Raw genomic sequence first — 25,375 nt, 5'->3', positions numbered from 1 at the left:
GATCTCTGCTGCCACCCGGCCTCCCCCAAAGGGGAAGTCACTTGCTCAGGGTCATTGGCAGCTGCACCTGACCTCGACCCGAGTCTTCTGACCACCCCGACGACCACGGGACGGTCAGGTCAGCTGACCAGGAGCCACCCTCACAGGCCAGCCCCTCCCAGGAGAGCCCCATCAGGACAGGTGCACGCCCCGACAGGGAGTGTCCCCTAGGCCTCCGCCAAGCTGTCTGCCTGTTAATAGCCCTCCCTTCCTCCGGGGAGGAAACCAGGGCCCCCGCTCCTTTCTGTGAAAACGAGGCCTGAGGAGAAAGGGCTGGAGGTGCTAGAGGTGGGGCCACACGGGAGAAAGCAGGGCCCGCTGGGCACCAGGACCCCAATCCCAGTGGCCTGCTAAGGACGGCACCGCCTCCAGGGCACCAGGGAATCTCCACGCCAGCCCGTGGCCTGAGCTTGTTCCTAAAAGGGCCTGGCTTTCCACAGCATTTTTTGGCGGTGATGCAAGATGACCTGCTTCAGACCCGGGGCTGCCCCAACCCGGCAACCCGGGCTCTTCTCCTCCACGGCACAGTTTCCGGGAAAACAGCCTTGCTCCACATAAAGTCCCACCAGGGACAGAGTGGGTCATGTGGCAGGAGTCGTGGGAATCCCAGTGCTGCGCAGGGCTGGCCAAGGCCGAGGGCGGAGGGAAGCTGCCCCAAACCACCACCAGGCCTTCCCCTTCCTCCAGTCCGGGTGCTGGAACACCTCCTCATCTGGGGAGCTCTGCCCTCTGCACTTTGGAGAAGGAAGGCATGATGGTGGGGGCTCAGGCATGGAGACCACTTGGGCCCTGGGGCATCCTACCACCTCCATCTGTGGTTTCTGTTTTTGGCTGAACAGAGCAGCTCCTGGGGGCTCAGTTCGCCCGAGGGGGAGATGGAACCTGTGTTCTTGGCAGTGAAAGCGCAGAGTCTTAACCACTGGACCGCCGGGAAGTCCCCCATCTGGGGCTTTAGACACATTGCTTCACCCCTTTGACCTCAATCCTTTCTGGAAACAGAGCAGTCACTCACTTAGGGAGCTGCCAGAGAGGGCTTCAGGGAGAGGGTGCATATAAATAGCAATGCCTGCCATCCTGAGGGAGTGCAAACAGGCAGGCCAGTCCTCCTCCTGCGCATCTGCACTTTCGCCCGTGATACTCCCAATGTTACACCAGGAGGTGGGGCCCAGCGAGGTGGAGTAACCTGCCCAGCGTCTCACAGCTAGCAAGGTGCGGAGCTGGGTTCCCAGCCTGGAGGTGTCTGAATCCACAGCCTAATCCTTTTTTTTTTTTTTAATTTAAGTATAGTTGATTTGCAGTTTACAATTGATCTGCAATCAGCTAATCTATATTAGTTTTGATCGCCCTGCCTGGCACAGGCCGGCCGCCCACCACTCCGCACTGGGAGACGGCTGGGGAAGCACCATCTAACCCAGGGCGGCCCAGTCCCAGCTTCTCCCCCTGGGCCAGGGGACGGTGGGCAGACATTGACCTTGGTGGGAGGGGGACCCTCTGACCTGCTGGAGGTCCTGAAGGGACTGTGAGATAGAAAAGGAGGAGGTGGGAGAGGGGGTGGAGAGGGCCCTAGGGACCCTGCAGCACCCTCTCCCCCTGGCGCAGCGATGGGGGCCCTGTGAGGACTGCATCCCAGCCGCTGAGGGGCCCCGTGAAGTCCAGGAAGGCAGGGGCCGGGGTCAGCGGGCCAGGAAGGAGGCAGGAGAGGCCGTGTGGGCATGGAGGTGGCAGGCCGGCTGCCCCTCCCGGCGCCCTTGCTGCAGGTCTCCGGCCGATCCCACCTACCCCAAGCTCCGCGCCTGCTGGGCATGGCCTCCCAGCATCTCCTGTGTCACAGAGGAGGGGACCCAGCCTCAGAGAGGACCGGGCCAGGTCACCTGCTGCGGGAGACAGCAGGCTGAGACCCAAACACCCTTGAGCGGGGTTGGCCCCGGGCTGGGCGAAGGGCCACAGAGGGAACATGTCCAGGTGGAGCAAGGGGGACACCCAGGTCCCTGCTGTCGCCTACGCTGTGTTGGGTCAGCAGGTTGGGCTTCCTGTCCTTGAAACTGAGCATCCTGCCTTGGGATCCACCCTCTCACCCCCAGCCTCATTAAGGAGCCACAGGCTCAGGGCCAGAGACAACCCTCCGTCCACAAAGGAGCCCTAGGAAATGTGGGCAATGGCAAAGCCAAGCTGAGCCCAAGGGGGACGAGCAGGGAGCTACGCAGGGGAAGGGGGTGGCGAGGCAGAGGTGGGGCCTGGGACCCGAGCTCTGGGGGCACGCAGGATGTCCTGCTGCCCAGGGGAACAGGCACTGGGCGAGCCCCCCACCCCACCCCTGGGCGCTGACAGGGGCTGGCACATTCCAGGAACACACACACGTGAACACACACACACGCGCACACAGGCTTCCTTATCAGCCAGACAACCTGGTCCTCAAGTCCGGAAGCAGCTCAGAGAGCCAGCCCTCTCCCCCGACGCTTGGCCCGGACAATAGGATGGGCAGGGAAACACTCTGGCTCTTCGCGAGGCCTCCCGGGACCTGGCGGTGGGCAGGGTCCTGAGCACAGCCCCCAAGCCCGGGACAAGGATGGCCAATGGCCAGGGCCCTGGAGCCGAGCCAGCCGCGATGCCCTGGCCTCAGCCCTCCCGGCAGTCCCCCGCCCCCCTGGTTGCACCCTCATAGGAGCTGCATCTGGCCTCCTAGTCACCCCAACTCGGCCTCGGGAAGCCGACCCCAGCCCCTCACGCTCTGCTGGGCTCACAGAAACACAGCCGGGGCCTACGGAGCCGCCGGGGCACGGAGGGTCCTGCCGGGAAAACCCTGCCTTTCTGGCTCTGGGCCTGGCTCTCAGCCTACATCCTTCCCGCTGCTGCGCCTCGCCGCCTCCCCCTGGGGGTGTTGCCCATTCGCAGGCCCCACCCACCTCCGGAGTCACTGACGAAGCCCCCACACCCCCGCACCCAGGGTCTTTCTGCTTTTCCATGCCAGGCCCATGGGAACAGGGGGTCACGGGGGCCCCAAGCCTGCCTTCATGGCAGGCCTTTGCTTCACTCCTCTTGGCCTGGGAGGCACAGACAGCACCCCCATTTCGCAGCTGGAAAACACCGAGGTGCAGAGAGGTGAAGAAACTTGCCTACAGTCTCCTGATTGGAAAGCAAGAGATAGAACAGGACTACGCCTGGCTCAGAAACCCAGCCCGGGACCCTCTGCCTGCAGCCCAGGGGCTCAGGCAGGGCCAGGCCCGTCGGTCGGGGCCGGGGCCGGGGCTGCAGGTGGGGTCTCTCTGAGGGGCCTGGGACGCAGAGGTGTCGGTGGTAGCAGGGACTCCCTGTGGAGAAAATGGCCAGGACCAAACCAGGGCCCCTACCCCAACATCTGCCGGCCACCGGGCTGACTCGTGGGGTCAGGCTGGCCTGTCAGTCCCCTGCCGCTCCCGAGGGAAAGAGGCACCCCTTGGATACCTGCCCGCTCCCACCCCCTCGCCGGCTGTAGGACCTCATTTCACCCATGCTGGGGCCTGGTGTGAAGCAGCGCTGACCTGCATCCTGTGCTGGCCTCAGTTTCCCCACTGACACTAGGGCTGCCTGCCAGCGTCAGCACTCACATGCCCTGCCCCCACCCCACCCCTGTTCCCTGGCCGGGGAACGCCAACCTCTCCTCTTCCTCCTTCCTGCCCCGCGCCTAGCCAGGCTGTGCCTGGTACTTGCTCCTGACCCCCCAGGATCCCAGCAGGGGGAGGGTGGGGGGGGCACCTGGTGTGGCCACCCTCAGTGCCTCCCTGTCAGTCTCCCATCACAGGGCTCCGCTTTCCTGGGAAACCCCAGGTTGCCAATGCAAACGGGGTTTCCTAGCAGCCTCACCTGCAGGCTGGAGCCAAATTTCAGGGCCATGTGTTCGTGAGAGAAGGATGAACAGGAAGGTTTGAGGGGTCACGCCGGAGTGAGCTCCTTGCAGGCTCACGTCCAGAGCCAGGGCCTGCAGGGTCCACCCCTCCACCACTCACTCCAGGTTGACACCTGCCCTGCGGCAGCACACAGCTTTCACTGCTGGGAAGTCCCTCTCACGTCTAACCCAAATACCTCAAGCTGTAGGACACGCTTTGGCCTTTCCTTATCTGCCAGGGCGCAGGCTTCCTTAGACCAGGACAGAGCAGTGCCCACCCCTGCGGGGCGAGGCTCACTTGGCACGCGAGGCCAGGGGCCCTGGGGAACCAGGGTCAAAGTTTGTTTTGCTCTGTAACCACAGCGGTGGGCCTTCCCAGTTCAGACCTGCCTCATTCTCCCCGTTGGTACGGTGGGCTGGAAAAGGGAGTCAGCACGGAACTTCTGGCGGGCCCCTGGGTGCATGGGGACACAGACCTTCTGTCTGAAGTCAACTTGGCCCCGCCCATCCTTAGATACCGTTTTAATTCATGTTTATTTTAAAAATAAATACTCTGTTCTTCACTTTCATATTGGGGTGGTGTGGGACAGTTAGGCAGGGAGGCCTTCCTGGGTGGGCAGTTCTGAAGGGAACTTCTGCACCAAACCCTCCTCCAAATGGCTGGAATGCCTCTCAGGGCTCCTCCTCCTGGCCATCAGAAGGAGGAGGATGGACAGGATAGTCCACGACCCGGGGCTTCGGGCCTGGAGGCAGAGCTGAGGCTGCCTCCCGGGCCCCCAGCTTGGGGCCCGGTGCCCAGGGGAAGGTGGCCGCCCCTCCATCCACCGGGGTCAGCCCCGTCTCAGGCCGGCAGCACTAGATGCAGGTGATCACCATGCCCACGGAGGTGGACAACTCGATCTCCTCGAAGAGCACGCGGCCCCCTGTGGCCCCGGAGCCTCCGGCCTTGGCCGCATCCCTCATCAGGGCCTGGGTGTGGCGCAGGAGGTGCTGGTTCCGACAGTGGCCCAGACGGCGCAGTGCTAGGATGGCCAGCACGTGGTCCCGCCTGCAGAGACACGTGGCCCCCGCTGCAGACTCGACAGCTCCGGTGACACCCTGGACCCCAGGGCGAGGGGGACCCCGGGGCTTGGACTGGAAGCGTTAGGGCACCCAGCATTCCTGGGGCGTGCCTGGGTCTTGAAGGGTGCAAAGTCCAGTGGAGACGGGAAGAGGCAAGCCTGATGGGAATGGCCTCTGAGGCCCAGGCAGAGGTTCGGGAAACCTAGTGGACCGAGGGAGGCTGCACGGGGCCGCGATGCCGCAATGCAGGGAGCGGAGACAGGCAGGGGAGTCAGAGCCTCTTCCCCTGAGAACCGTGCTGGGGAGCCCCGGCCCAGCGACAAGCAGAAAGGCATGTGGGGGTGGGAGGCTTGGCCCAGTGTGCCGCGTCTCCCGCCCCGAGCACCCCAAGGAGCTGGAAGCACTGGCGGCACCTGGAGGGAGGGAGGGCCGGCCTGACTGTGCAGGAAAACCCCGAGGGGCCAAAAGGGGAACCTTCCGCGTTGGTGCAGTTACTCTGAGCCAAAGCCAAACAGACACTGCGGGCAGGGATCAGAGGATTCTCTGGTGGGGCGGGCCGGGCAGGGGGCCGGGGGCCGGGAAAGGGCTCGGCCTGGGGTTTTCTGTAGCCTCCCCATCCTGGAATCTCCAAGGCCATGGAGAGATTCAGCTGGGATTTCCACGTGTGTGATGACTCAGCAACCCCCAAACACACACCCTAGGATCAAAGCCTTCTTCCTCCTGGCAGGTCTGGGGCTTCCAGAGAGGGCTTGCTCCCGGAGCTGGGGGCCTGTGCCTTCCCCTAAGACTCACTGGAGGAAGGGCTCTGGCTCCCTTCAGACTCCAGGGACCACAAGACTGAATGAGGACGGTGAGAACAGATCACCGGGAAAGAGCACGCGATCCCACCAGGGCCCCCACAGGTCCGAGCCCCGCCCGGAGGCCCCCTCCCCATCCCCCGTCCCCCCAGAACCAGCTCCCCCCGCCCGCCCTCGGGCTGCTCGCTGGCCCACCTGCAGCCGCGAGAACTCTCCTGAAGGCGCGCGGCTGGGTCCGGCCCCAGAACCAGCTCCGGGTACGAACCTGATGTCGGGGTAGCTTCTGATGAGCGTCTCCAGGTGCCGCCCGATGTCGTCCTTGCGCGTCTCGCCCATTATGTCAGCCACGCACGGGATAGCTTGGCCCAGCCACTTGGCCTCGGAGCCCTGCGGAGACGGGGAGACGCGGGCGCGGTGGGCCACCCCCGCCCCCAGCCCCCTTCCCGCTCCCACCTGCAGCCCCTCGGTTAGTGTCCCGTTTAGCCCTCCTGCAGCCACTACCTCGGCCCCACCGGGACCGCCTCCGGCCCGCGGAATGGGAAGCGGCCCGGCTCAGGGTTCCTCTTCCCCCCCACGACATGGCGCAGGGGAGGCTTTCTGTGTCTGCTCAGGGGGGTGGAGCCCAGGCCCCACGGGGAAGGCCTGCCTGGAACCAGACGGGGAGTCGGGGACCAGCGGCCCAGATGAGGGGTGTCTGTGTGGGGAGGACGTGCCTGAGCTCGCACTGCTGGGGGTTGGGTGGAGGAGAGGTCGGACACAGTCCCCGCCCATCAGAGGCGGCTGCGACCCTCATCCCTCCCCTACAGCCTCCACGAAGTGTATACAAATCAATGCAAATATATGCAACGTGTCCTCCCCACCTGGCCCCGCCCCGGCATGTGGAGAGTGCGGAGAATCGCTCGCCAAAGCCCGCCCACCGGGAGGTCTCTTACAGGGGGCGAGCTGAAATCAGAATGAGGGGGGCGCTATTGGAGGTTCCACGGGCTGGAGAACCCTCAAGAAGGCCAGCGCCCGGGGGGCAGTCAGGCGATGCTCCTACCAACTCCTGGAAGGTGTTGCTGATGGCCTGCGCCTCCAGCCTCATCTTCTTGGAGCCGCTCAGGCGGTCCTCACCCCGGAACCGCTGGCGGGGTCTCAGCGCCTGCGCCAGGTACTCGCGGACAACGTAGCGGTGCAGCTCCTGCAGAGTCTCCTGGGGCGGGAGTGGGTCAGGGTCACCGGTAGGAGCCCTGGGCACGCCCCCACCATCGCCCGCCCCGCCCCCGGATACCTGGGCCAGGGGCGGGGCCATGTGCTCAAGGAGGCGGGAGAAGGCCACCACCTTGTCCATGAGGGGCTTCAGCAGGTCCTGGGTCAGCCAGGCCTTGGTGCACAGGACTCTGAAGAGTGGCTGGGGGCAGAGCGGTGGGCAGTCTTCCGAGGGCTGACCCCCAGCACCCACTAGACCCTCCCCTGGGCTCCCAGGGCATGGCTCCTGACAGGGGCGATTCAGGCCAAAGGACGAGCTGGCATCAGGAAGAAAGTCTGGGGAGCTGACCCCCTTCTCTATGGTATCTTGGGGACAGCCCCATCTGGCTCTAGACCTTTCCCTGAGACTGCCTCCCCCAGGCTGGGAGGCCCTGTGGGTGCGGTTGGAGTTGGAGCCTCTAGCCAGGCCTTGCGTCGGGAGTCCTGGGGGCGCCGTGAGGGGCTGCATGAGGCGCCATCCTCAGAGAGTCCCAGAGTTCGTCTCTGAGACGAGGAGACTGAAAGCATTAGTCGCTCAGTCGTGTCTGACTCTTTGTGACCGCATGGACTGTACTTCCGTCCATGGGATTCTCCAGGCAAGTACACTAGAGTGGGTTGCCATTCCCTTCTCCGGGGGATCTTCCTCACCCAGGGATCGAACCTGGGCGTCCTGCAATTACAGGTGGATTCTTTACCATCCGAGCCACCAGAAGAGCCCAAGGAGAGTGAAGGAAGAAGGTAATTGTTTCCCAACTGTTCTCGCTCAGCTGGGAACGTGTCTGGGTCCCCTGCCTGCCCCCTGAAACACCACCCTGACATGCTCCTGTGGTAAATGAGTGCTGTGACTTGGGTCCTCAGGCTCCAGGACACAGGGCGCACCTGCTGGGCAAGGAAAGTGGGGAGAGAAGGGCCCACCCCCTCACCTGCACATCGCCCTGCAAGCCCTGGAGGAGCTGCTTCTGAAAGGCGCAGGTGGCAGCCACCAGGGGCTTCTCCAGCTCTCCAAAGCTTTCTGGGAACTTGGCCAGAAGGTGAGTCCTGGGGGCGGGGAGGGGCCAGGGGCGGGGCAAAGTGGGCAACGGGGTCACGGCCTGGCATTCAGCCGTGAAGGCTGGGTGCCACCCCAGCTCCGTTCCCTCAGACTATAGGGTGAAGGGCAGCCCCCTGGGGCGGCACAGTGGAGAAGCCACGGGAGCAGTCACACGAGGGGGCAGCACTCGGCCCAGGAGCCGAGCACAGAGGGGTGGGCCAGGGGAGGGTTCATGGTCCTGCCACATGGCAGAGCCCCCCTGCGGCAGCGCTGAGCCAGACCTCCATCCCTCCTGGTGTCGGAACAGCACAGCCAGCTGCTCCTGGCACAGGGACCCTCCTTAGAGGCTCGTGAGAGTTGCTCAGTCGTGTCCAACTCTTCGTGACCCCATGGACTGTAGCCCACCAGGCTCCTCTGTCCATGGAATTCTCCAGGCCAGAATACTGGAGTGGGTTGCCATTCCCTTCTCCAGAGGATCTTCCCAACCCGGGGACTGAACCCAGGTCTCCTACATTGCAGGCAGATTCTTTACCATCTGAGCTCCCAGGGAAGCCCTTTGAGCCTCATAACTGCCTCTCCAAATATTGCAATGTCCCCATCTCACCATTGAGGGGACAGGGTTAGGCTCTCCCAGTCTGCAGCCCAGGGACACAACGTGAAGTCACTCAGCCGTGTCCAACTCTCTGTGACCCCATGGACTGGCGCTGGCCAGGCTCCTTCCTCCATGGGATTTTCCAGGCAAGAGTACTGGAGTGGGTTGCCATTTCCTTCTCCAGAAAGGCAGGAACACAGAAGGGCAGGCTAAATTTCTACCAGGGGCTTGACCAGAGATGGCCTACGCCAGAGTCCCCTGTGCCCAGGCCCAGCCTGGCACAAAAGGAGTGTTAGAGAGCCAGTGACTCATCACGGTCATGCTTTGGGTTCCCAGAGCCCTGGGTCAAGCCCCAGATCCAGCGCGTACGGCCCGCCTGACTGTGGACCAGTGGCGATGCCCCTCTGAGCCTCCACACTGCGTTCCCGTCTACGCGGGGACATCACACCATCAGCCGTAGCTGATGCATCTTCAGTTGGGGACACCACGGCTTGGGGCTGAAGGCACGGGCAGCCCGCAGGGGAGAGGAACACGGGCCCCAGCGCCAGCGAGGCCCTGGGGGGCAGGGGGGAGTGTCAGGGAGGACTTCCAGGAAGAGAGAGGGTCCCTAAAGAGGAAGAAGGCTGGGCGGGAGGAAGGGGGGAGAGAGAGGAGCCCTGGGTGGCAGGGGTGAGCTGGGCAAGGGTGGCTGGAACCTTGGCCTCTGCTCAGCCCTGAAGCTCGCCGCGTCCCTGCCAGGGCCTGAGCTCTGCCGGGGCCGCGGGAGGACCCCACGGCGGGCCGGGGACGAGCACGGAGGGCGGGTCCCCTCGGGGAGGCCTCCAGCGACAGGCGCCTCGGGGCCGCAGGGGCGGCGTCGGTGTCGCGGTTCCCAGGGCTCGCGCGCCCCCTGCCGGTCACGTCGGGCACCGCGGGAGAAACCCACCTGAGGTCCTCGCAGGCGTTGATGCTGGCGCACAAGTCAGGCTCGCTCGCCGCCCCCGGCTCCAGAAGAGCCTGTTTGAACCTGGGGGGCAGGGTGCGCAGGGGCCTTGGAGGCTCTCCCTGGCTGCGGAGGCCCCGAGGCCGCCCTCCAGGCTTCTCCCTCCCAGCTGTCCGGAATCTCGGACTCCGAGGAAACGGGATGGGTGGGTCCTCCCCAGGGACGACCAGCGTCCACACTCTGGCCACCCCGCCCACCACATCCCGGCCCAGCATTCACCCGCACCTGGGCAGGAAGAGCCCCAGCGCCCGCGCGCAGATCCCCAACGTGGTGGCCTCCAGCTTCGTGGAGATGGCGCCGGCCGCCTTCGCGTGCTCCGCCACGAGCTGCGAGCGAGCGCGTCTGAGTCCTGGTCCCGATGCCCCAGCGCCCACCTCGTGGCGCGGGGACGTCTCCACCCTGCCCCGCTCTGCCTCCCAGTCTCGGCTCCGACTTCCAGGAGCCCCGACTTCCTGGGGGGTCAGTCCTCCCAGCTCCGCACACCAACCCCCCCACCCCCCCGCTAAGCTGGGAGCTGTGGCCTCGCGCTCCCAGCCTGGCCATGAGACCCGAGGACCTCCGACCGCGCCCCACGTGGGGCCTCAGGCTCCCGTCCGACGGGGAGAGGCAGTTGTGACTGTGTCTTATAAGTCTCCACCGCCAGAGGCCCAAAGACACGTCCTTCCCTCCGGGCGCACCATGCAGACGTCCGAGGACAGCGTCGTGCGGTACAGGCCTTGCAGCACGTCGGGGGCCTCCGCAGCCGCCCAGCGGTCCTGCTCCAGCTGCAGGATCCTATTGAAGCAGCTCGCGATCTCGGTCTGTGCGGGCCAGGGAAGGGGCCGCGGTGAGACCCTCCCAGGAGGGAGACCCCCCTACCTCCGAGCCCTAGGGCGCGCCCTTGGAGACACGGGCACCCCTGCCGAGACACAGGCCTATGGCACAGAGAGGCTCGGACCGTGGGCACTGCGCCTCCCTACCCCGCGGCATCGACCGCCCTCCACCCGAACCCCGCCCCCTCCGGCCCGGCCCCGCCCTGCTCTCACCTTCAGGAAGCTGATGCAGTCGTCCTCCAGTCGGGCCCGGACGTCCGGTGCCAGGAGCGGGGGCAGCGGCTCCGAGGGCACAGTCTGGTCCTGGGGGCCCAGGAAATCGGGACTGGAAGGCAGGGCGGGGCCTGGAAGGTCTGGGCGGGACTCTGATGCGGCCGCAGCTGCCCCCACTGCCCTCTGCATAGGCTCAAAGCCTAACGCCATCGCGGAGGCTTTGGGCTTCTGTTCACACCCCCGGCCCCCCACCCCGCCCTCCAAGATTCCGTGCCAAACGCCTCTCCGCCCGGCTTCCCACCTCAGGATTTCCTGGCTAAGCAGTCGGCGGAGCGTGCCCCGAAAGCATAAAGATGGCAGTCCGGATGGAGCTCGACCAGTTTGCTTTCGGGATGACCTCCACCCTCTCGCTCGGGGTTCACCCAAGATTGAGCTCTAAACGCCCCCGGGACCTTGCAGTTCAGGGTCCAGATAGGATCCAGCCCACACCGGGGCGGGTGCCTGTCTGCAGCCACACAGAATATTAAGGAGCCCAGCACTTTGGCGTCCCCTCCAACTGCCCGTCTGCCTGGCGAGGTGGGGAGCGCTCAGGTGGACGGGGGACCCACCCCATCACTTTCTGAAGAGCCCTGAACCGAGGTGTCCATCCAAAGCAAGAGTGGGGGTGAAAGCCAGCCCTCAAGGAGCGCGGTGAGCCCGTGGTTGTGTCCAGCGTGGAGGGGGCGCCCTTGGCCAGTTCACTCAAAGGCCCCGCGTGGACTAGGCGGGACTCACTGGGCTCACCGCCTCGGAAGCAACCCCGCCCGTAGCGCTTCCCAGCTTCGGGAACCCGAGTTGGAGAGCGCCAGGGTCTGGGATGGGGAGAGGGCTCCCGGATCTCGGATCTTGGCTGCCCAACAGCCAGTACTCTCCCGGGGAGGAAAAGGAGGAGAAAGGTGCCCCGTGCCCTTCAGAGCAGGTTCCCGAAGGCCGCGCGGGCGGGCAGTGCCAGCCCCTCCTTGCCCTCGCCCCACCCCGCGGCCTCCGGCCTGGGCCTCACCTGCCGTAGACGTTGGTGGCCCAGTCCAGCAGCACGTAGAGCTGCTTGTAGCTGCGGGCGTCGCGCCTGAGCTCCTGGAAGCGCCGGGCCACCGCGCCGTGGAAGGCACTCAGGTAGGTCTGCCAGGCCGGGAAGCCGGCGGCCGCGTACGCGGGGTGCACCTCCCGCTGCACCTTCTGCAGGTCGCGGCGAACCAAACCGCCGAGCTCGGCCAGGAGCCGTGCCACGTCGGGGGCAGCGTCGGCCGCCCCCGGGGCCGCCCCCGGGGCCTCCCCCGCGCCCGCCTGCCGCACGCGTTCCTCCGCGCTCCGCTGCACCGCGTCCTCCCAGTGCTGGCGCCAGCCGCGCGGCGTGCGCAGAAAGTCGCCGTCTGCGGGGGGCTCCGGGTGGGCCTCCTCTTCCGCGAGCACCACGCGGGCCACCTCCGCGAGCGCGGCAGCGTCCACCCCGTCCGGGCCCAGCGTCTCGCGCACGATGGCGCCGATCTCCTCGGTCAGCCCGTCGTAGTGCAGGCACACGTCCATGGCGCGCCGCGCGAAGTCCGTAGGGTCCTGCTGGAAGGTGCACGAGGCTTTCTCGGCCAGTAGCCCCGTCTCCAGGTGCTGCAGCTGCTCGAAGGCGGCCAGGAGTTGCCTCTTGGAGATGAGGTCGGCCACAGATGTGCCTTTTGCAAGGTCGGGCGAGAAGAGGGCCAGTGAAGGGGACGCTCCAGGTAGGCCTGTTGGCCTGGACCCTACACACCCCGGGCTGGGCTGCCTGGCCCCAGAGCGCTACGGAAGGCCTGCTCCAGGAGCAAGGGCCCTGACTGCCCTATGTCCTTCGGAATTGCCTTTGAAGAGGCAGATCCCAGGTCCCGAGCCTGGTTCAGATGGAGCCTGGGATGGTCCTCCCCTTGCCTTCAGCCCCTACATCGGCCGCTGCTCCCTGCATGGAGCTGGACCTGGTGGCCTCCAGTGCAGTCCTGACTCAGGTCCGGTGGGGCCAGAGCTCAGGCTGGTCGTGTCCTTGGATGCCCAGGCTCCTGCCCATGGTGTCCAGTTTCAGCATTTCTTGTTCCCAGCTGTTCCCTGCTCTGGGCCAGCCTCCACCCCGGGGGAGCCCTCCACCTTCTCCTGCACAGCCCCTTCAGGGCCCATCTCCTGGGTGGCCCCCTGATCTTGCCTCCAGGAGGTCTTGGCACCCTCCATGATCATGTGATCTGAGTGGGCCAGTGCCTTGACTACCAGTCTGGTTTGGCCAGGAGCCAGGCTGTGGAAGCCCGTGGAGTTCTGGAGCCCTGCAGATCTGGGTTCAAATCTCATTTTTCCACTTCCCAGCTGTGATACGTGAGGCAAGTCACTTAACCTCTCTGAGCCTCACTTTTCTCGGCTGCCCTTGTTGAAACGCTGGAAGAATTTTACCATGTGGTTGTGCAGGGTCAGGCGTTTATGGTGGCTGGGGAGGGTAACCCAGTAGGAAGCCGGGGCCCGCTGCCCCCTCTCTCTCTGGCCTTGGTTTCCTCCCCTGCTCAGTGTGGGGCGGGGGCGGGAGGGTTCACCTTCGGCTTCCTCAGGCCCGGTCCCCGTGGACGACTGCCGGCCAGCACCTTCCTTGGCCTTGGAGGACCCCTTCCTGCCGCCGGCCGGCCCCGGCTCAGAGGTCGCCCCGGTCTGGTCCCCGGCGGGGCCGTTGTCTGAAGTGCGCCGCAAAGACCGGAACAGGAAGCGGCCGCTGAGCCTGAGCAGCCCTGCGTCCCCTCTGGGGGCTTGGCCCAAGGCCCGCTGGCTCACCCTCGAGAAGGCCCGCCGCAAGGTGCCCCGGCCAGGCCTGGAGCCCTCGGGCCGGGCGCAGGGTGCGTCCTCGCTGCTCGCCCGACGGGCGCCCTGGGCTGGGGTGTGCAGCTCCACGGGCTCTTGAGGGCGGTGCGGCTCTGGCCCAGAGGCCTCTGTCTGCGGCATCGGCATCTCGGAGTCAGCGCAGCTGGGGGTGAAAGGGAAGCTCAGGCAGCTGGGGCGGGGTGGTGGGGGAGTGACCAGTCGCGGGGAGCAGACACCGAAACCCCATGAGATCCCGTGGGGCATGTGGGGATGGGGGCCCAGGCGCTGGTCAGGGAAGCTTCCCCCTCCACCGGAGGTGACCCCAAAACTGGAAAAGGAAAAACTGGAAAAAGAAATGTCAGGAGGAAATGTCAAAACCTCAAGAGGAAATGTCACGAGGCAGCTCCCTTGGCCTGAGCCATCTTTGTGCCAGGATGCAGCTATTTCTGCAGACAACGACAGCTACTTCCATCAGGAAACCTCCCCTGACACCATTTTCCATGACAGTCTCCCCTGGGTACCCACCTGCGCTGGGTGTGCCAGGTCAGACCCTCCCACCAGAGCTGGAGAGGGAAACGAACGTGCAGATTCCTGGGCTCAGCCCAGCCAGCAGCCCACAGTCCCCAGAGTGGGCCTAGCAACCACGTCCAGGGCTTCCTGAACCTCGGGTCCCGAGGCCTAGTGTGTCCACCCCCTCACAGCCCCTTCACTGCCCCCCTCACCCCTCAGCTCACCCCCTTTCAGTCATCAGGCTGACTGTTTCTGCTCAAAGCGGAGCTCAAGGGCCCCCGTGGAGGACATCCACCCCTTTCCCTGGATGTCCCAGAACTGGATGGGGGTGGGATCAGGCTGGAGGGGGCTGGCCCAGGCCACTGGGGGCTTATCGAGGCCTTGCAGTCTGCAGGGAAGGCTGTGGGAGGGGCCTTGGTTCTATATTTAACCAGGGGCTGGAGACTCCCAGCACCCATTCTCACCCATGATCTCCTGCCCGCTGCCCCCTGGAGAGGACGGGGAGGGGGTCTCCAGGGCGTGGGGGCCTGGGTCAGGGCCCTCACCACCCCCAGGCGTCCCCAGGCTCCACTCACTGCCCACCCCCTTTCAGCCCAGCCTGGCTGCTGGGGAAAAGAAGAGAAAGTTCTTGGCCTTCTGGGACCTCCCACCCACCCCACTGTGTAAAGAGGAGTTAAAGGTGGTGGGGGGCTAGCAAGTTCTCACTTCAGCCCGAGGAGCTAAGGCCCAAAGGAGGGCAGGACCTGCTGAAGTCACTGACCAACCAGAGGCCGAGCCACCCCCATCCCCAGGCCACCCCCCACCACGGGGACAAAGGCCAGGCTGGAGCCAGCGCCCGACCCTTGGGTGGTATTGGGCCGCAGTGGCCTCTCCCCAGGCCTCAGTGTGCCTGGGGTGATTGACACCGGGACAGGCAGCGCCCAGACCCTTACCCACCCCCGCTCCACCTGCCAGCAAGATGTCTGTCCAGGGGACAGACATGCAGGGCTTCGCCGAGGCCTACCTTCCTCTCCCAGAGGCAGCTGAGCAGCTGGAAGGAGGCTGCCCCGAGAGAGGGGCCGGCCCAGGTGCTCGATGCAGGCCTTATCAGCCCCGCCCTGGCCACAGGTCATGGTTCTCCCGGATGCCAGGACTCGGGGACCATGCCCTCAGATCAGGCCCGACACAGCAGGGAGCACTGTGCCAGCGGCCGTCTGTGCCCCCACCCCCCACGCCCCGCCGTGCCCCCAGCGCCCAGCAGGGGCAGGAGTGGTGATGAAGAGAGCCATTCCAGCGGGGTCCAGCCTGCTACGCTCTGGGCTCCGTCTCCAGGGAGTGTGGGGGCAGGACAAGCCAGCCTACCTTGGTTGGCAAGCGCTCACACTTAGTAAGCTCCTACTGTATGCTCGGTCCAACACCCGGCACCTGTCAGATCCCCATGACAGCAAAGCGACAGGGTGTCATTCACCCCACTTCATAGATAAAGAAACAGGCTCAGAGAGGGGCAGGGTCCTGCCTTAAGCCACACAGCTCAGGGGCGGGGAGTCAGGACCAGCCCGGGTCTGGCTAGGAACCTGGGAGCAGAGGCTGAACCCTGTCTCCCAGTACCAGCTGCCCAGCGTTGCTGCCCAGGGAACCCTTCTCCTGGCAGAGGGTCTGAAGGTAGGCGGGCTGCCAGATGCCAGGAGTGGGATCAGAGTTGAAGTTCTCCCAGGAAGCCTAGGGGAACATTCTGGGGGCAGAGGGGCAGCGGGCAGCTGGCAGCTGTGTCTCACGACAGGTAACAGAGGCAGAGACTTGAAACTCAGCCACCCTGATGACCACCTCGTCCCAAAGCCCATCGAGGCCCCCCTGATGGTCCCCCTGCTCCCTGCTCCCTGAATCTCGCTTCTGCAGCTTCCCGAGTCATTCTTGACCTTCATGAGGCACAGGTCAATCAGGTCACTCTCCCGCTTTAAACCCTTCCATGGCTCCCCACAGCCTGGCATTTGAAGCCCCTCTCATCTCCATCATGGTCTGAACTTCCTCCAGCCTCACTTCCAGGCCTCCTGGGCCTGCACCCAGCCAGCCTTCCAGCTTCTGCTCAGGCAGCTCCTTCTCCCAGCCTCTCCCTCTGCTCCCTAAAGCTGACCTGGATTTCAGAAGCTGGGGTGCAGTTGCCTCCACCTCCGAGCAGTCCTTGGGCTGTGCTGTACCACCTGCCTGCTCATCAAGCCCCTGGACTGGCCCCGTGTGGCGATGGGGTCTCCTCACTGGCCTGGGGACCTCTGTCCATCCACCCCTCCCTGTCTCCCCGGAGCCAGCCTGCAGAGGGTGTCAGGGAATGTTTAACAGTGGGATTCCTGTGTGCTGTGTCCTATCTCTCTTGAGCCCTCTGTTCTTTATCAGTCCCTATCAGTGGCCAGAGGAGCTGGCAAGCTGCTCCCAGGACTGAGATCATAGAGATGGGATGCTTGGATAGGATTTCCTTCCTTAGCTTTTCCATTTGGTGAAAGGGATTACTTAGGACCCTCTTGATATGGATTGCTTTTGGCCTTATGGCCTCTATTGCTCCTTGTTTCCTTAGTAACTTGTAAAGTCAGGTCTTTATTGATCTTTATCTGAAGAAGCTACCTTGTAATACGGTATAATATACTCTTATAGAATTGAATAAAGCACCCTTGCTCCACCAGAGACTTGGGTCCCCTTGCCGTTCTTTCTCTCTCTCTATTTCTGGATGATTCCCTGGAGCACGAAGGCTGGCTGCATAACCCAGGGCATATTAGCCTCTTTCCTTCTTTCACTTTCATATCGTCGACTCCAGACCATCAGGTTCTGGTCCATTAAAGGACCTCAACAAGTGGCGCCCAGAACAGGGGCCTGGTATACACGGTACTTCGGATGGAGTGACTATTGAAACCGGTAAGTAGAAGGACATGGGTCAAATGGCTGGAAAGCCTCCTCACTTTTCTACTTTACTTCATCATTTATTTAAAGTTCAGGGACTTTAGGTTTCCCGCCAACGAGTAGAGGCTTGCCTTCAAACAATAGTTGAACATAATCCCTGGTTCCCTGATGAAGGCAGCTTTGATTTAGAAATTTGGTATCCGGTCAAAGAGAATGTTGAACGAGCCGCCAGACGGGGAAAAAATATTCCAATTGATTTCTGGCCCCTGTGGGCTCTCATTAAAGCTGTAATTCTGCCATTTCAAGGCAATTCTAGCCCTCCTGATATTCGACAACAGACAGAATGCTTATTACATGAATATGAATTCGATGATGAAACTTTACAAAAGGCCCAATTAGAACAACACAAAATATTTCAGAATTTTCCTACAAGCCCTGCCCTGGCTGCTCCAAATGCTCCTCCATGAATCCAAAAGTCTCTCTTTTCCTAGAACCTAATGATTCTGACGACTCTCCTGAGATACTTTGTGACACCAAAGCTGGCAATACTTTTCTGGATAATACTGATAAGTCCTTAGCACAAACTCATATTTGCAAAAAATTGCTGCCTACTCACTCTCCTTCGAGACAGAGGTTCTCTCTGAATTGCTGGCTTTGCAATCACAAGTCTCTGAAGCCGATGGTTTTTCCGCCTTCCCAGTTTTTAGAAATGCTAATGCTCAAGGGCAAATAATACCTCAATATGAAGGTATTAACCTTTTCCACATGCAACAAATGATAAAGGCTGTAGCTATGTATGGCCCACACTCGCCTTTTACTAGAGAGATTCTAAATGCTATGGCATCTTCTATTGGAACCTTTATTCCCTATGATTGGTGAATTTTAATAAAAGCTCTCCTTAAACCAGGAAAATATCTTCAATAGACAGTGTGGTTTCAAGATTTAGCCAGAGATCATGCTAACAAAAACACTCAAGCTGGCCCTCCCCAAAACCAAATTACTTTTGAAATGTTAACGGGCACCGGACAATTTGATGCTATAGAAGCTCAAATACAATGCCCTCGTTTGTTGCATAAACAATTAAAAACAGTGGCCCTTGAATCCTGGGATTGAATTACTCCTCAAGGGGAACCTACAGGCAGCTTCACTAAAATATTACAAGGCCCTAATGAAACTTATGCTGATTTTTAAGCTAGATTAGAAACTACTATTTCCTGTACTGTACTCGGAGAAGAAGCTAAAAGGCAACTAGAGAAACTACTTGCTTATGAAAATGCAAATCAGGAATGTCAAAAGGATATAGCCCCAATTCGTGAGACAGGGACTATTATTGATTATTGATTATTATTGATTATTGCCTTGTCGAAATCTGGGATTAGAAACTCAAAAAATGCAAATACTAGCTGAAACAATGGCTGCTTGCTTTAAAAAGGGAAATGAGAGATGTTTCATATGCAGGGATAAGAACCATTTAAAAAAGGGTTGCCCTAAGAAAGCTAATTTAAAAAACCTCCAAAAGTGTGCCCCCGCTGCTGTAGGGGAATGCATTGGGTCAAAGAGTGTAAATCTAAATTTGATATTGAAGGAAAACCTATTTTGGGAAACTCCAAGCAAGGGACCCCCCAGGACCCCTTCAACAAAAACCAGGGGCAAAATCCATCTTTTCCCTCAAACCCTCTACATCCGGCAATGCTGCCGTCTATATACCAGCCCTAAATGATTTTCTCCTTTACCCTCAAGCAGTCCCTTCTAGAATACCTACCGGACTTTTTGGGCCCCTGCCCCCACAAACTTTCGGTCTTTTACTTGGCCGATCCAGTTGGACTTCTAAAGGGATTACTGTTCACCCTGGAGTAATTGATCCAGATTATAAAGGAGAAATTCAAATTATGATGTCATCTCAGATTTTATGGCAATTCAAAAAGGGGGACACAACTGCTCAATTACTCCTTTTACCTTACATTTCTATTAACTCCTCTAATGATGTACAGACAGGTGGATTCAGCAGTACAGATCCAAAACAGTCCTTATGGACATCATTGGTATCTGAGTTTGCCTGACTGAATATAAATATCAAAATTAATGGTAAAAGGTTTTCTGGTCTCCTCGATACTGGATCTGATATTACTATTATATCCAAATATTTGTGGCCCAAATCCTGGCCTATACAAAAAACCTCTTGCCAAATTGCAGGAATTTCTCAAACCAAAGTGCAAGAAGTTTATCAAAGTGTTCAAATCTACCCAAATGAGGGACCAAAAGGCCAACCTGCAACATTAAAACCTTATGTGACAGATGCACCCCTTAATTTAATAGGAAGGGATTTACTTATGCAGTGTAAACTCAGATTTACATTCCACATTTTTCCTAGGGGCCACTACTCATTTAACAAATAATACAATTATTAAAACAACTTGGAATTTCAACAAGCCCATTTGGACAGAGCAGTGGCCCCTTACGAAAGAGAAACTACACGCTGCTAAAGAACTTGTAGATACACAGTTAGAGTTGAAACACATCGAGGAGTCTTGCTCTCCTTGGAACTCTCCTATTTTTGTTATAAAAAAGAAATCTAACAAATGGCATCCCTTAAGAGACTTTAGAAAAATTAATGCATCTATGAAACCTATGGGTGCATTACAACCAGGAATCCCATCGCCTACCACTATTCCTCAAAATCGGCACAATATTATTATTGATTTGCAAGATTGCTTTTTAAATATACCTCTACACCCTTTAGACCCAGAGAGATTCACTTTCTCTCTCCCTTATCCGAATGATATCGGGCCTCATAAACGACACCGATGGACTGTGCTGCCTCAAGGAATGATGAATTCTCCCACCATGTGTCAGTACTATATAGCTAAAAGCCCTTGAGCCTGTGAGAAAACAATTTCCTGACTCTCTTGTTATCCATTATATGGATGATATATTGTTTTTGGTTCCATCTGTTTTAGAAACTCAACACATGTTTGATTTAGCTCAACAATGCTTATAAAACTCTGGACTAACTATTGCCCCTGAAAAAATTCAAACCTCTACACCTTATCATTACTTAGGATTTGTTGTTAATAGACAATGTATTACTCCCCAACTAACTCAGATTCATACTGATAAATTATCAACCTTAAATGATTTTCAGAAACTCTTAGGTTATATAAATTGGATTAGACTCTCTTTAGGCATTGCTAATTATCAACTGCCATTCCCTTCTCCAGTGTACCACATTCTGTCAGACCTCTCCACCATGACCCGACCGTCTTGGGTGGCCCCACACGGCATGGCTTAGTTTCACTGAGCAGAAGATATTAAGAAGAGGTGGCAAGAATGCACAGAAGAACTGTACAAAAAAGATCTTCACTACATAGATAATCACAATGGTGTGATCACTCACCTAAAGCCAGACATCCTGGAATGTGAGGTCAAGTGGGCCTTAGAAAGCATCACTACGAACAAAGCTAGTGGAGGTGATGGAATTCCAGTTGAGCTATTTCAAATCCTGAAAGATGATGCTGTGAAAGTGCTGCACTCAATATGCCAGCAAATTTGGAAAACTCAGCAGTGGCCACAGGACTGGAAAAGGTCAGTTTTCATTCCAATCCCTAAGAAAATCAATGCCAAAGAATGCTCAAACTACCGCACAACTGCCCTCATCTCACATGCTAGTAAGGTAATGCTCAAAATTCTCCAAGCCAGGCTTCAGCAATACGTGAACCGAGAACTTCCAGATGTTCAAGCTGGTTTTAGAAAAGGCAGAGGAACCAGAGATCAAGCTGCCAATATCCACTGGGTCATCGAAAAAGCAAGAGAGTTCCAGAAAAACAGCTATTTCTGCTTTATTGACTACGCCGAAGCCTTCGACTGTGTGGATCACAATAAGCTGTGAAAAATTCTGAAGGAGATGGGAATACCAGACCACCTGACCTGCCTCTTGAGAAACCTGTATGCAGGTCAGGAAGCAACAGTTAGAACTGGACATGGAACAACAAACTGGTTCCAAATAGGAAAAGGAGTATGTCAAGGCTGTATATTGTCACTCTGCTTATTTAACTTGTATGCAGAGTACATCATGAGAAACGCTGGGCTAGAGGAAGCACAAGCTGGAATCAAGATTGCCGGGAGAAATATCAATAACCTCAGATATGCAGATGACACCACCCTTATGGCAGAAAGTGAAGAGGAACTAAAAAGCCTCTTGATGAAAGTGAAAGAGGAGAGTGAAAAAGTTGGCTTAAAGCTCAACATTCAGAAAACTAAGATCATGGCATCTGATCCCATCACCTCATGGGAAATAGATGGGGAGACAGTGGAAACAGTGTCAGACTTAATTTTGGGGGCTCCAAAATCACTGCAGATGGTGACTGCAGCCATGAAATTAAAAGACGCTTACTCCTTGGAAGGAAAGTTATTACCAACCTAGATAGCATATTAAAAAGTAGAGACATTATTTTACCAACAAAAGCCTGCCTGGTCAAGGCTATGGTTTTTCCAGTGGTCATGTATAAATGTAAGAGTTGGACTGTGAAGAAAGCTGAGCGCCGAAAGATTGATGCTTTTGAACTGTGGTGTTGGAGAAGACTCTTGAGAGTCCCTTGGACTGCAAGGAGATCCAACCAGTCCATCCTGAAGGAGATTAAGTCCTGGGTGTTCATTGGAAGGACTGATGCTGAAGCTGAAACTCCAATAATTTGGCCACCCCATGCAAAGAGTTGACTCATTGGAAAAGACCCTGATGCTGGGAGGGATTGGGGGCAGGAGGAGAAGGGGACGACAGAGGATGAGATCACTGGATGGCATCACTGACTCGATGGGCGTGAGTTTGAGTAAACTCCAGGAGTTTGTGATGGACAGGGAGGCCTGGCGTGCTGCGATTCATGGGGTCGCAAAGAGTCGGACACGACTGAGCGACTGAACTGAACTGAACTGAATTATCAACTGACTAATCTATTTAATACTTTGAAAGGAAATCATGATTTAAATAGCCCTTGATCACTTTCTCAAGAGGCATGAGAGGAACTCTATTTGGTACAGAATAAATTACAGAAGCAATTTCTTACATTAGACTAGATTTACCTTTAGAACTATTTGTACTCCCCTCTCTTCATTCTCCCACGGGACTATTTGCCCAACAAGAACACCCAATAGAATGAATCTCTACCCATTTTACAGGAATAAAAGTCACTTACACCCTACCTTGATTTAATTGATCTAATCATTATCAATGGAAGAAATAGGACTAAAACTCTAATTGGCTCGGATCCCCATAAAATTGTGATACCTGTCAGTAAATCTCAATTGGAGAATGCCTTACAAACGTCTACTGATTTCCAAATAGCTTTTCTGGAATATTTTGGAGAAATTTCATTTCATTATCCTTCTAACAAGCTATGGAATTTCTTCAAAAATACTGAATTTATTGTTTCCTGCATCGTCAGCTCACAGCCAATACCTCAAGCTGAAGTTTTCTATATAGATGGGCCTAAGAATGCTAAAGCCTCATTCTGGTCTCTCAAAGAATATAAAGTGTTTTACACTAAATTCCATTCTGCTCAGCAAAACAAATTATATGCTCTTATTCACATCACACACTAAAATTGCAAATAAAAATTAAAGGGGGAATACGCTGGAACGTTGCTATCTTCCCTTCTAAAGTAGACTCTACTAGATGCCAACATAAGATATTCTCTAAACCTATAACTATTATTAATACAGCTTTGTTTGTTTTAAAATTTTTAAACTTACCACAGGGAGATATCTTGACAAGAGCAGAAAAACAGTTTGAGGAATTGAAGGCGCCTGGGTGGGCTACAGTCCATGGGATTGCAAAGAGTTGGACACGACTGAGCGACTTCACTTCACTTCTCTCCCTCTGCTGCCGGGGTCCAGCCCCAGCAGGATCCAGGGGAACCCTCAGGATGAACGGCGTCGGCAAGATAAGACACAGTGAGAAAAAGCGCGGGGCTAAGTCTGAAGTTTATTTTTGCACTCCCCCTTTATACCTTCTACAACATCTTTTAGGGGGAAGTGCATATCGCTTACACAAGAGTCAGCTCAAAAACATTACAGCAACTTGACCTTCGACAGAAACAGGATGTCATCCACATACTTCTCGTTTACAAGAGTCTTTTTATCATTTGACCTTCAGGCCTGCTAACATTTTATGGCTTGTACCTGGGGTGACTTAAGCAACTTCAGTAGCTGACCCTGTTTTTCTTGTGGTTAATCAATTTTCTTTTCGATAGGCATCATCTCTATGGGAACCAGATAGGATCACATTTTCACGGAACAGAAATGCGAAGGATTGCAAAAACAGCAGATATAGCACAAAACAGGCTCTTAGTCTAATAGGTAACTACCTGCAAGAAGTCACCAGCTAATCTCTATCTAAAGTATTTTCTATTAGGCACATTTGTGGCTATTTTATTTGTGGAACCTTTCTCACCCCGCAGAGGGACTTATGCTTAATGGTTTCTTTTGTTAGCCTACTGTGCTTAGGATGTTTAGAACAATCATGAGCATTTTTTGCAATGGGAGCACACATTTATCAAACAAGCCAGAATGCCAGCAAAAGGGTTTGCATTGAAGCATTTCTTTCATCCCTGGCCCCTTCATAGGGTACCAGCGTCCGGGAGATTTGTTAGTTAGGGTTTTAAGTTGGTCTTCATTCAGTGAAAGAGGAGCAGGAGAACTCTCGGCAGACAACACAAGAATCTGCAGCAGGGCGAACAAGAACAACAGCAGAGAAGAGGGGAGGATGCAGGGTGCAAGCTTCTGAGTGCTCTGCCGAGGAGCTCTGACGATACAAGGGAGGACAACAATAATAATAAGAGTCAGCGCTATTACAGCAACGTAACTGAAAATAGTGGACAAAATACTTTTGGCAGAGATAAAGTTGGAGAAGGCTTTAAAGAAATCGCTGGCGGCTCCAGCGGCAGGAACGTGTAATCGGGAATGGTCCGTTGTTCTAATCTGTCCATGCAGTCTGTCTAAATCTAAACTTCTGCTAGAGCTATTCCATACCCCTGAAATATGATTTTTAATTTTTCCCAATTGTAATCAGTCTCATTAACCGTTAAGGGTGTTACACAAATCCACCGGTAGTCTGAGTGGCAGGACAGTGCTAACTTTACTTTTAGGGCTTGCAGTTCTGATCCAATATGCATTACCGCTTCCTCTAGGGCACCTACTTTCATTTCTAGTTTTCTGTCTATGACCTCTTGAGTAGCTAAAGCTAAGGAGACATTTTTTGACATAGTATTAACATACTGTGCAGTATGTACTTGCTGGGTTAATGCAATTGCCGCTACAGAGACAGAGGTAATGGCAGTAATTAATGCTGAAATTCCTAAAACAAGCAATCCTATAAATCACTTAGAGTTCATCAGATCTCATAATTGTTGAAGCACAGCTAGACCATAATTATCATACCAATGAGTAGTTATTGTAACCGGTACCACAAGATAAGGCAGACGCTGTAATACAACAAAGGAAGACACATTATATTGAGGATTTAAACAGGAGGATAGCATACATTGTTTACAGGAAACCTTGTTAGGCCCGCCCGTAGAGTTCATGTGTATTTGAAGATTTTTTGAATTATTGGTAAAGAGAAAAACATAGGGTGAGGACAAACAGGCCAGGGCAGCATATATAGAATCATTTTTGGGTCGAGACAATGTGATAGGAGAAGTGGCTGCAAGGGCCCTCCATATTTCAGGTTGCCAGAATATTTTATTTTTGATTGTGTAGGATAGCGTGGGAGGGACAAATTGGCTATGATGCCATTTATTGGCTGCCAAGGGCCAGTGAATAAGCTGGTTATTCCAATTGTAAAACTTGGCAGTATAGCCATGGACTAACTTTGGCTTTTGTCTGGGATTTGGGTTGCTTCAGTCTTGTACTGAGAAATTTTTTCCTCCTGGGATTATATAATCAATTTTGGAGTTACATGTACAGGATTTCCAGCTCGGATAACCCAAACGGTTATCTATAGTTTTCCGTATCACATCTGAAAAGTCTATCTCATTGCAATTCGGATAACCAGGCAGAGCAAGTTGAAATTTTGACTCACAAGGATCAAGAACTCCTGGCATACGAGCCAGCAGCTTCCACACTAGCCGGCTTCTCTTTTTATCTTCAGGAGCCGTCAGAGGGGAATCTGTCAGCAAAAGCTTTTTAGAGGCCCCAACGCATCCTTCTTTAGAAGGGGTTATAAGGTCTCGGGAGCAACCGGTAGGGAAATTAAAACACACCGGGAGTCCTTTGGTCAGTCCTTTAAAGGTGTGGTTGTAATTAATAGGATAATGATCATGTATAAGAAGTATAGGATCCCCCCAAAAGATGGGGTTGATCGGTATTAAGCCATATAGGACTGTTAATCCAAGTCACCACTTGAAAGGTGGGAGGATCTGGAAAATAAGCCCAATATGTTTCGGGGGAGGCAGCGTTTATCTGACAAGAAAGTAAAGCAAGAATGGCAATAAAGACTCTTTCAGGGGAGGATGGAGACCCCTGTGGGGACGCTATCTCCTGTGCTTGCTGACAGAGCG

At 56.6% G+C, this 25,375-nt stretch overlaps 1 protein-coding gene across 5 annotated transcripts in view; it reads right to left on the bottom strand.

Annotated features, from left to right (window-relative positions):
- Positions 1–4,424: 4,424 nt before the first annotated feature.
- EXOC3L4 (exocyst complex component 3 like 4) overlaps positions 4,425–25,375 on the bottom strand; it is a 39,828-nt gene continuing 18,877 nt past the window's right edge. For 2 of the 5 annotated variants that reach the window (XM_065905868.1, XM_065905869.1), the window contains 10 exons: positions 13,193–13,614; positions 11,656–12,319; positions 10,617–10,728; positions 10,269–10,391; positions 9,817–9,917; positions 9,535–9,615; positions 7,911–8,025; positions 6,800–7,150; positions 6,026–6,147; positions 4,425–4,949 (listed from right to left, as the gene is read on the bottom strand). In XM_065905868.1, coding sequence (XP_065761940.1) covers positions 4,757–4,949; positions 6,026–6,147; positions 6,800–7,150; positions 7,911–8,025; positions 9,535–9,615; positions 9,817–9,917; positions 10,269–10,391; positions 10,617–10,728; positions 11,656–12,319; positions 13,193–13,598 — 2,268 coding nt within the window. In that variant the 5' untranslated portion in view covers positions 13,599–13,614 and the 3' untranslated portion in view covers positions 4,425–4,756. The remainder of the gene's footprint in view (positions 4,950–6,025; positions 6,148–6,799; positions 7,151–7,910; positions 8,026–9,534; positions 9,616–9,816; positions 9,918–10,268; positions 10,392–10,616; positions 10,729–11,655; positions 12,320–13,192; positions 13,615–25,375) is intronic. The other 3 variants (XM_065905870.1, XM_065905872.1, XM_065905871.1) reach the window with 3 other exon arrangements.

The sequence above is a fragment of the Muntiacus reevesi genome, chromosome 15 (genome assembly GCF_963930625.1).
Source record: "Muntiacus reevesi chromosome 15, mMunRee1.1, whole genome shotgun sequence".
NCBI lineage: Eukaryota > Metazoa > Chordata > Mammalia > Artiodactyla > Cervidae > Muntiacus > Muntiacus reevesi.
Note: the sequence above shows the minus strand (reverse complement) of the source record. Positions and strands in the feature narration are given on the sequence as shown.